Source organism: Oncorhynchus mykiss, chromosome 2 (assembly GCF_013265735.2).
Source record: "Oncorhynchus mykiss isolate Arlee chromosome 2, USDA_OmykA_1.1, whole genome shotgun sequence".
In the NCBI taxonomy this organism is placed as follows: domain Eukaryota; kingdom Metazoa; phylum Chordata; class Actinopteri; order Salmoniformes; family Salmonidae; genus Oncorhynchus; species Oncorhynchus mykiss.
In genome coordinates this window covers 88523128-88534961 of record NC_048566.1, presented here as the reverse complement: position 1 = coordinate 88534961, position 11834 = coordinate 88523128, and the positions used below count along the sequence as shown (strand labels likewise).

General features: G+C 43.5%; 1 protein-coding gene across 6 annotated transcripts in view; it reads right to left on the bottom strand.

Annotated features, from left to right (window-relative positions):
* The window catches only part of LOC110499041 (neuron navigator 2), a 168429-nt gene that overhangs the window by 32104 nt on the left and 124491 nt on the right, over window positions 1–11834 (bottom strand). For all 6 annotated transcript variants that reach the window (XM_036958477.1, XM_036958479.1, XM_036958478.1 and 3 more), the window contains one exon: window positions 2391–2520. In XM_036958477.1, coding sequence (XP_036814372.1) covers window positions 2391–2520 — 130 coding nt within the window. The remainder of the gene's footprint in view (window positions 1–2390; window positions 2521–11834) is intronic.

Sequence of the window (11834 nt, the reverse complement as noted above, 5' to 3'; positions counted from 1 at the left end):
TGTGTGCGTCGTTGAGGCATGTGTGGATACTGGTAGGTTTGAAAGAAAAGCAGTGTGGCTCTCGGATCAGCTTTCTCCATTCAAATCTTAACATTATAATTATTACACAATACTGACGACGGATCAGCTTCTAGAGAGATATTATCACCTATTGCTGCAAATATTGATTCAACCAGTCTGTGCCCAATTGAGTAGGTTGGAGTTAATTCTGCCTCATATCATGACTGAGTAATGACTCACTGTTCGAAGGCTTGACGGAGCAGGTTGAGGGTTCACAAGCAACGTCTGAAATGTATTCTACCCTCTTGTGGCTTTGAGTCTCTAGTGACTCTTGTCACCGAGTGAATTTCAATAAGCCAATCTAGTTGGTCTACATTGTACAGAAGCGCCTAAAAAGGATTGCATCATACAGTCTCAAGAATCTAGATTTAGACACTTTTACAATATGGCAAACAGAACATCTTCTCCTCAAATCAGTAGTCTAAAAGGTGAACATGTGCACATGAGAATAAATACCTACGAATAGGAGTGTCAGGATAAGATGAAGTGGGAGGTGATGTGTGTCAGACTGCAACTTCAATCAACACTTTGAGGCAACCACATCAGCATATAACACAGATCAGAAACAGATGAATGTTTCACTCTGCTTATTTCTTCCACAACCTCTATAACTGAAGTGTGAAGGTTAAGAGGCAGCCTAGTGTATGCAGTTATGTTCAGGTTAATGTACCCATTCAAATGATTGGGGCCAAAAGAATCAAAGTATACAAGTCCCTGGTAAATTACACAGGAGAGCTTAAACGCTCCTACCTCCGCCTAAATGGGTAGTGCTGAGCGATTAGTCCTTTTTTGAGGTTGATTCGGTTTCGGTTCAACTATTTTATTAAACATGAAATGCTTTATGATCTAAAATTATTCAAGCTTTTTAATCGAAATTCCAAAGCCAAAAATAGTAAACATTAAACTTTCCACCTCATCCACTACTGTCCTGTCAAGGTGGATAGGGGTGTGCTCCCTCTGCTGTTTCCTTAAGTCCATGATCATCTCCTTTGTTTGGTTGACGTTGAGTGCAAGGTTATATTCCTGACACCACACTCCGAGGGCCCTCACCTCCTCCCTGTTGGCCGTCTCGTCGTTGTTGGTAATCAAGCCTACCACTGTAGTGTCGTCTGCAAACTTGATGATCGAGTTGGAGGCGTGTATGGCCACACAGTCGTGGGTGAACAGGGAGTACAGGAGAGGGCTGAGAAAGCACCCTTGTGGAGCCCCAGTGTTGAGGATGAGCGGGGTGGGGATGTTGTTTCCTACCCTCACCACCTGGGGGCGGCCTGTCAGAAAGTCCAGTACCCAGTTGCACAGGGCGGGGTCGAGACCCGGGGTCTCAAGCTTAATGACGAGTTTGGAGGGTACTATGGTGTTAAATGCTGAGCTGTAGTCAATGAACAGCATTCTCACATAGGTATTCCTCTTGTCCAGATGGGTTAGGGCAGTGTGATTGCGATTGCGTCGTCTGTGGACCTACTGCGGCGGTAAGAAAATTGGAGTGGGTCTAGGGTGTCAGGTAGGGTGGAGGTGATATGATCCTTGACTAGTCTCTCAAAGCACTTCATGATGACGGAAGTGAGTGCTACGGGGCAGTAGTCGTTTAGCTCAGTTACCTTAGCTTTCTTGGGAACAGGGACAATGGTGGCCCTCTTGAAGCATGTGGGAACAGCAGACTGGGATTGATTGAATATGTCCGTAAACACATCAGCCAGCTGATCTGCGCATGCTCTGAGGACGAGGCTAGGGATGCCGTCTGGGCAGGCAGCCTTGCGAGGGTTAACACATTTAAATGTTTTACTCACGTTGGCTGCGGTGAAGGAGAGTCCACAGTCTCTGGTAGTGGGCTGTGTCGGTGGTACTGTATTGTCCTCAAAGCGAGCAAAGAAGTTGTTTAGTTTTTCTGGGAGCAAGACATCAGGGTCCGCGACATGGCTGGTTTTCCTTTTGTAGTCCGTGATTGACTGTAGACCCTGCCACATACCTCGTGTCTAAGCCGTTGAATTGCGACTCTACTTGACTTAATTTCTCCTGTGAATAATTGGATTTCTCTCCAGAGAAACGTCCCATCGGGCTCACAAAAAAAAAACTACATGGAATTAAAATATTTTAATAATTAGTGGATCAATAACCCAAAAACATTTTGGTTAATCGCACCAATTGAAAATTAGCAGGGTAATATCTGGCTGTGGACATCACGTGATCTATATTCAGAGTTTATTGACGGGAAATGAAAGTTTAATAAGTGTTTCTTGGCTTTATTGTAAAAATAGAAAATGTCTGTTCACTGTTCTAGTCAGTCATTCTAATTCTATTGTTGCCACGCCCCTAATTGGGGCAGAACCTACCTGTCCCTCTACGTCCTTGCAGGAGACGGACGGAGTGTTGACGTAGGAGCTGACTGAGGAACTGGTGTTGATGTCATCTGTGTCGATAGTGTCACTGACCCCACTGCTCACCGAGCTGCTGTCGTCCCAACTGGAAGAGAGGAACACAGAAGAGAGAAAGAGTTTGAGTAGATATGGTAAAAGTTATTAGAGAGAAAGAGGTAAGACACGAGAGACATAACTAGAGTGAGAAAGGGAAAGATATGTAGAGCAGGGTTCCCCAACTGGCCACCCACATTTGGCCCGAGGGTTATTTTATTTTGCCCACCCCCAAGTTTTGGGGGACATAAAAGACTAAAAACAACAGCAAATCAGCTCCAAGTAATTTTAATGTTGGAAGTTTGTTCCAAAGTATTCACACAAATAATAGAGAGACGTATATGATCGTATCCAATTGTAAAAAAGGTTTGAAATGATTATGTTTTAGTCAAATGTTAACTGTTTGGGCTTCTTGCGGTCAATTTACAGTCTACAAATAATTTGTAATTATTTCTTGACAATTCGCTTAAGAACAAATCGGTAAGCGGCTGAATCTAGTTGATGATCCCTGCTGTAGAGAAACACAGAGACATTAACAAGAGAAGACAGGGTAGAGAGAAACAGAGAGACATTAACAAGAGAAGACAGGGTGGAGAGAAACAGAGAGACATTAACAAGAGAAGACAGGGTGGAGAGAAACAGAGACATTAACAAGAGAAGACAGGGTGGAGAGAAACATTAACAAGAGAAGACAGGGTAGAGAGAAACAGAGACATTAACAAGAGAAGACATGGTGGAGAGAAACAGAGAGACATTAACAAGAGAAGACATGGTGGAGAGAAACAGAGAGACATTAACAAGAGAAGACATGGTGGAGAGAAACAGAGAAACATTAACAAGAGAAGACAGGGTAGAGAGAAACAGAGACATTAACAAGAGAAGACATGGTGGAGAGAAACAGAGAGACATTAACAAGAGAAGACATGGTGGAGAGAAACAGAGAGACATTAACAAGAGAAGACAGGGTGGAGAGAAACAGAGAGACATTAACAAGAGAAGACATGGTGGAGAGAAACAGAGAGACATTAACAAGAGAAGACAGGGTGGAGAGAAACATTAACAAGAGAAGACAGGGTGGAGAGAAACAGAGAGACATTAACAAGAGAAGACATGGTGGAGAGAAACAGAGAGACATTAACAAGAGAAGACAGGGTGGAGAGAAACATTAACAAGAGAAGACAGGGTGGAGAGAAACAGAGACACATTAACAAGAGAAGACAGGGTGGAGAGAAACAGAGACACATTAACAAGAGAAGACATGGTGGAGAGAAACAGAGAGACATTAACAAGAGAAGACAGGGTGAAGAGAAAACCACTCCTATCATTCTCCCTCTTTTCCTAGGTCTGTTGGCCAGAGACAGCATTCCCATATGCCTGTGATGTTAGGAACGTCTCCCCCTGAACTCCAAACTTGTTTTAATTAGCGTTCAGCAGCGTGTCTCCCAGGACCAGGCGGGCTGCTGGGTAACAGAGTTTTCCACCACACCAGGTCCTGCCAGTCACCAACACTGATGGGCCCTAACCAAGATTCCATTCTAAGGAGGCTTGCATGGAGGCCAGAAGATAAGGAATAGTGGGGATGTCTGGGTCTCATGCAAGCTGCCTTATATACAGTGCCTTGCGAAAGTATTCGGCCCCTTTGAACTTTTGTGACCTTTTGCCACATTTCAGGCTTCAAACATAAAGATATAAAACTGTATTTTTTTGTGAAGAATCAACAACAAGTGGGACACAATCATGAAGTGGAACGACATTTATTGGATATTTCAAACTTTTTTAACAAATCAAAAACTGAAAAATTGGGCGTGCAAAATTATTCAGCCCCCTTAAGTTAATACTTTGTAGCGCCTCCTTTTTCTGCGATTACAGCTGTAAGTCGCTTGGGGTATGTCTCTATCAGTTTTGCACATCGAGAGACAGACATTTTTTCCCATTCCTACTTGCAAAACAGCTCGAGCTCAGTGAGGTTGGATGGAGAGCATTTGTGAACAGCAGTTTTCAGTTCTTTCCACAGATTCTCGATTGGATTCAGGTCTGGACTTTGACTTGGCCATTCTAACACCTGGATATGTTTATTTTTGAACCATTCCATTGTAGATTTTGCTTTATGTTTTGGATCATTGTCTTGTTGGAAGACAAATCTCCGTCCCAGTCTCAGGTCTTTTGCAGACTCCATCAGGTTTTCTTCCAGAATGGTCCTTTATTTGGCTCCATCCAGCTTCCCATCCATTTTAACCATCTTCCCTGTCCCTGCTGAAGAAAAGCAGGCCCAAACCATGATGCTGCCACCACCATGTTTGACAGTGGGGATGGTGTGTTGCTTTTACGCCAAACATAACGTTTTGCATTGTTGCCAAAAAGTTCAATTGTGGTTTCATCTGACCAGAGCACCTTCTTCCACATGTTTGGTGTGTCTCCCAGGTGGCTTGTGGCAAACTTTAACCGACACTTTATATGGATATCTTTAAGAAATGGCTTTCTTCTTGCCACTCTTCCATAAAGGCCAGATTTGTGCAATATACGACTGATTGTTGTCCTATGGACAGAATCTCCCACCTCAGCTGTAGATCTCTGCAGTTCATCCAGAGTGATCATGGGCCTCTTGGCTGCATCTCTGATCAGTCTTCTCCTTGTATGAGCTGAAAGTTTAGAGGGACGGCCAGGTCTTGGTAGATTTGCAGTGGTCTGATACTCCTTCCATTTCAATATTATCGCTTGCACAGTGCTCCTCCTTGGGATGTTTAAAGCTTGGGAAATATTTTGTATCCAAATCCGGCTTTAAACTTCTTCACAACAGTATCTCGGACCTGCCTGGTGTGTTCCTTGTTCTTCATGATGCTCTCTGCGCTTTTGACGGACCTCTGAGACTATCACAGTGCAGGTGCATTTATACGGAGACTTGATTACACACAGGTGGATTGTATTTATCATCATTAGTCATTTAGGTCAACATTGGATCATTCAGAGATCCTCACTGAACTTCTGGAGAGAGTTTGCTGCACTGAAAGTAAAGGGGCTGAATAATTTTGCACGCCCAATTTTTCAGTTTTTGATTTGTTAAAAAAGTTTGAAATATCCAATAAATGTCGTTCCACTTCATGATTGTGTCCCACTTGTTGTTGATTCTTCACAAAAAAATACAGTTTTATATCTTTATGTTTGAAGCCTGAAATGTGGCAAAAGGTCACAAAGTTCAAGGGGGCCGAATACTTTCGCAAGGCACTGTAGGTCTATGTTTCCATGGAGAAATATGAACCGGTAGCAAAGGTAAATCAGAGTCAATAGATGACAGGAATGATTCAACAGTAGTCCCAACACTCAAACTGGACCGTTTTATCTCCATCTCTTCATTCAAAGACTCCATCATGGACACTCTTCCTGACAGTTGTGGATGCTTTGTGTGATGTATTGTTGTCTCTACCTTCTTGCCCTTTGTGCTGTTGTCTGTGTCCAATAATGTTTGTACCATGCTTTGTGCTGCTAACATGTTGTGCTGTTGCCATGTTGTGTTGCTACGATGCTGTATTGTCATGTGTTGCTGCCATGCTGTTGTTGTCTTTGGTCTCTCTTTATGTAGTTGTGGTGTCTCTCTTGTCATGATGTGTGTTTTAACCCATATTTTTATTTTGTCATCCCAGCCCCCGTCCCCGCAGGAGGCCTTTTGCCTTTTGGTAGGCCGTCATTGTAAATAAGAATTTGTTCTTAACTGACTTGCCTAGTTAAATTAAGGTTAAATAAATAAAAAAATATCATCCCCCACATGACCCAAGAAGGTTCCAGTCTGGCAGGGAGGTGGGCAAAGGTCTGGCTCTAATCTAACGTTTGCCAGGTACAGTGTGTCCTGCTGGACAGCTGCCTGCCTAGTGCAGTGTCCCAGTGCCCAATCCAGCCCTTGTTTCCCTGCCCTGGTCTTCACACCCACACACCAGAACTCCATCCACACAGCTACCCCAAAACAATTCATATTGTCACTGATCTGAGGCATGCAAGACAAGACCAGGGGCTGGAGTGGGTGGCAACAGTGGAACAGGTCCAGCACAGAGACACAGACATTCAGTATTCAAAATGTCTTCCTTCCTTCAGTTTAATTGTGGAAGGCAGTTCTACTGTACTCTTAATGGACTAGTGAGAAGTGAAGTGGTCAAAACAATACATTTTCAGAATGTCTTCTAGCCATGCAGAACAGGATTAATCATGCCTGTGGGCTAAGGTTGCTATGCTATCAACCCTGATGATCTGTTAAATGGAGGAGGGAGTCACCTGGGTACATTCTGGGCTCTGTGTCAGAGGTTGATTGTGGGCAGAGTGAGCTCGCAGTCCATTTAGGTTGACTGACAGCTCCTTCGGGGCCTGGGGAGGTATATGTTAGGTTAGACCTCCCCTCCCCTGCTCCTGATGCTGCTGTCACTGTTCACTCCATCACTCTGAATAATGAGCAGACTAGAGCTGGCAGGGTACACCTCATCCCTAATGAACATACTTCTCTATTTTCTCTCTCCCTCCATCCATCTTGCTAACATCCCAGGCACTTTACTCTCTTTCTACACCCCATCTCTTCCCTTCTCTCCTCTCATTTCACCCTGACTAGGAGATGCCATAATAAAAATGTTAAAGACTAAGCTTAGAAGTTAGGGGTCAAAATAGTTGACATTGTTGTGTTTGTTTAGATAGTTGAGACTAAAGTCTCTATAGAATGAGTTGGGGGTGGTGTGGTGCTACATGTGATGTACGCAGAATTAGAGACCCCGGGTCTTAGAGGACTGAGGGGATCAGTGGACACTCAGAATTAGAGACCCAGGGCCTTAGAGGACTGAGGGGATCAGTGGACACTCAGAATTAGAGACCCAGGGCCTTAGAGGAGTGAGGTGATCAGTGGACACTCAGAATTAGAGACCCAGGGCCTTAGAGGAGTGAGGTGATCAGTGGACACTCTGGGGCAGGAAATTGGGCGACTTTGGTCTGAGAGGCCAGTGGAGAGAAGTGAGCGGAGCTCTGTCGAGGTCCCACACCACACTGCCCTGCATGTCCACTCTGGTCAGGGAGGCAGTCCATTAGTTCTACTATACTTCTCACCCCCTCAGCAATATTCAAAGCTGTTTCCAAGCAATGAACACCTAACTCTGAGTTGGTCATGTCATTAAACAGAAGAAACTGTGCCACACAAGAGTTCTCTATTTTCTTGGAATAAAAAACAACTACACATTGGATCGTTTAACTAACCAAATATTGTTTTTAACAAACATTTGATAACGCAATGCTACTCTGGACAGAGTGTATTTTAGCATGGCTGGTTGCTGACCTAAAAAAGCCAGTCTGCCAGTAGACCAGAGCAGACAGATTAGAGAGAAACCAGCCCACAGGCAAAGACCAAGCTCTCTGCAAACACTGTCTGTACAGCACTCAACAAAGAAGAGCTTACATTAATACACATATCACTTAAAAGAAACACCCCTGTTAAAGGACAATTTCCATGCATGAATAGGAACATTAAGGGATGCACTACATTCAAGAAGGAATGACATTTAGTTTATTTTATGACATTTAGCTCTAGTTTATTTAGTAAATATTGTATTAACTCTATTTATTGAGCTGCATTGTTGGTTAAAGGCTTGTAAGTAAGCATTTCACGGTAATGTGTTGTATTCAGTGCATGTGACAAATAACATTTGACGTGTTGCCATTTTAGGAGCTCCTTTAAAGGTTTTGTCACACATTCACTAAATGTTAAAATAAACCATAAAAACAAACTGAACATTTAAAAATGTATAAGAAATGAACCCGTTTTTAAATTCAAACCAAAACTCCAACAAACACACAATTTATAGATACACAACACCACATGTAAAGATTCTCCATTCTCTCTCCCACAAACAAGAAAATGATCATGAGCAAAAGGTAACTCTGGTCTGTCTGTCTGTCCATACCTGATAGAGCCCGCAGCAGCCCAAGGTGGTATCCCTTCGCTGTAGTAGGAGCTGCTGGGAGCTCGCTGAGGGAAGCCGCTGAAGTTGGAGTGAATGACGGAGAGCTTCATGTGTACACTTCCACTGTATGCTCAGTTCTCTCCGCTAGAGCACACTGACTGACTGATCTCTCCCCCTGCAGCCAGCCAAACACACACACACTAAGGGGAGCGGCCTCACACACACACACCCACCCTCAGAACAGCCACATAGGGGAGTAACCTGGGAAGCACTTCAAACACCACTTCAGCTTCTGAGTCACGATCCAAACAGCCAAGTCAGAGCTGATAAAACAGAACAGAACCTGTGAGGTCCTTCAAACACAGGAAGGTAAGCCTCAGATCTCAGAACAGCTTTACCTCTGAGACGTTCAAACAATCTTCAGCTTTTAACATGATCTAGGAACAGCTAACCAAAGAAGTGCTTTAAATCCACATTTGCCCAAACCAACTGCTCAGAGTCAGCCTTATTTTGCCAGGTGGATAATGTGTATTCTTGGGGGTATTTGTAAAGACAACAAGTCTAGGAGGACACATGTTGGTGGGTTTTCCTGAGCCAATCTTATTTGTACATTCCACTGAGGATCCTTTTCTTTCCCCTGCTTTGCCTTAAAAGGATTGTTCAGGGTCACGTCCCCGGGTCAAGCTTTAAAGGGCTGACTTACTAACTCAGAAGAAAACATCAACATTACGCAATAAAGCCGATCTAGCCCCCTGAACATGCCAATATCACTCCACTTTCCAGTGACATTGAATTGACAAAAATATATTTACGACAGAAAGGCAGCCCCTTAGCTGTTAAAAACAAACAGGCATGAAATATAAAACTTAGTTGATATATTTAGAAAAGTGGGATAGCTATACATTTATCTTTGACGGCACATTCCAGGCTAGCAGGCTAGCAGGCTAGCAGCCCAAACCTCTGAAGCCAGTCGAGTGTAATGACATGGCTGCCTCAAAGCCATAGGAGTGTCAGGAATTCAGCTGAACAACCAACCTCTCAACGGATTTGACAGTCTCTCTCTCTCTCTCTCTGACACGCAAGTGCCTGTCCCTCAAATCAGTGGAGTAATCAAACAGGAGAGAAATGACACCATTTTCCACTATATTCTGTCGTTTTAGCTGTCCTGGAAAAGAACATTACACTTGTTTTGTTCTGAATGAAAAGAAATTCAAGAAGAAATTCCTTTCTGACAAGCTGACCTACAGAATTAGTTAAGTCAAATTGTTTCTATTTTCTCAGCACGTGCAATTTGCCCAGTTTGTTTGCTGGCTTCTAACAGCAAAACATTTGACCCAGAGTTATAATGTCCTACGTGCTCTTCTGTCCTGGTCTGGGTGTGATTTTACATCTCTGATGTGAACCCAAGCCAAGTTCACTCATTGTTCCAGTGTTACTCTGCTGAGGATGTGGGAGCTGGAGACGGACTCTGGACTAGCGGTCACCGCACGGAGTAGTGCTAGACACACACACGCACGAATGTACTCAAGCACACATACACACACACACACACACACACACACACATCTCAAAGACAGCTCACAGACTCACATCCACAACACGATATGCCACAATAACAAACACAAATAGATTCACATTAGCATTGAGTGTTCTTTTGTGGAACATTCTATTGATTCTGCAGAGAGAAAGAAACAGAGGGAAATGAACAGAACACTTCATTCACTCACTTTAACGTTGACTTGACTTCCATAATACACCCCAGCAGCCAGTCAACACTGAGGGCTAAGGAGGTGACAGTAGGATTTACTCCCTCCTTTCCTTGCTTCCTTTTGTCACCGGCTCATTTCCATGCCAATCGGCTCCAGAGTGTTATTCCTCTCAAGCATAATTAAGACTGTTGTCTGAAGCACTCAATTACCACAATTTAGGGAGTGAAACATCTCTATTCAAACACAATGTTGTTTCACAATAGTGTGTTGAGGAGATTGAAGAGGCCTCTCTTCCTATCTGCAGGAGGTTAAGTGGTTAAGAGATGAGATGTAACAAAAAAAGCTTGCATTCCATAAGGTATTTAAAACGCATCTCATTTGTTTTTGCTTATAGGTTTGGGATGTCCAACTGATTCTAAATAACAATCAAATTATTTAAAACAAATGTTTAATTTTATTTAACCCTTATTTAACCAGGTAGGCCAGTTGAGAACAAGTTCTCATTTACAATTGCAACCTGGCCAAGATAAAGCAAAGCAGTGCGACACAAACATCAACACAGAGTTAGACATGGAATAAACAAACTTACAGTACAGTCAATAACACAATATAAAACATATATATACAGTGTGTGCAAATTAGGTAAGATTAGGGAGGTAAGGTAATAAATAGGTCGTAGTGGTGAAGTAATTACAATTTAGCAATTAAACACTGGAGTGATAGATGTGCAGGAGATGTGCAAGTTGAGATACTGGGGTGCAAAGGAGAAGATGAAAAAAATAACACTTTGGGGATGAGGTAGTTGGATGGGCTATTTACAGATGGGCTATGTACAGGTGAAATGATCTGTGAGCTGCTCTGACAGCTGATGCTTAAAGTTAGTGAGGGAGATATGAGTCTCCAGCTTCAGTGATTTTTGCAATTTGTTCCAGTCATTGGCAGCAGAGAACTGGAAGGAAAGGCGGCCAAAAAAGGTGTTGGCTTTGGGGATGACCAGTGAAATATACCTGCTGGAGCGCGTGCTACGGGTGGGTGCTGCTATGGTGACCAGTGAGCCGAGATAAGTCGGGGCTTTACCTAGCAAAGACTTATAGATGACCTGGAGCCAGTGGGTTTGGCGACGAATATGAAGCGAGGGCCAGCCAACGAGAACATACAGGTCGCAGTGGTGGGTAGTATATGGGGCTGGTGACAAAACGTATGGCACTGTGATAGACTGCACCCAATTTGCTGAGTAGAGTGTTGGAGGCTATTTTGTAAATATCATTGCCGAAGACAATGATCGGTAGGATTGACAGTTTTACGAGGGTATGTTTGGCAGCATGAGTGAAGGATGCTTTGTTGCGAAATAGGAAGCCGATTCTAGATTTAATTTTGGATTGGAGATGCTTAATGTGAGTCTGGAAGGAGAGTTTATTCTAACCAGACACCTAGGTACTTGTAGATGTCCACATATTCTAAGTCAGAAGCGTCCAGAGTAGTGATGCTGAATGGGCGGGCGGGTGCGGGCAGCGATTGGTTGAAGAGCATGCATTTAGTTTTACTTGCATTTAAGAGCAGTTGGAGGCCACAGAAGGAGAGTTGTATGGCATTGAAGCCTGTCTGGAGGTTAGTTAACACAGTGTCCAAAAAGGGGCCAGAAGTATACAGAATGGTGTCGTCTGCGTAGAGGTGGATCAGAGAATCACCAGCAGCAAGAGCGACATCATTGATGTTTACAGAGAAACGAGTTG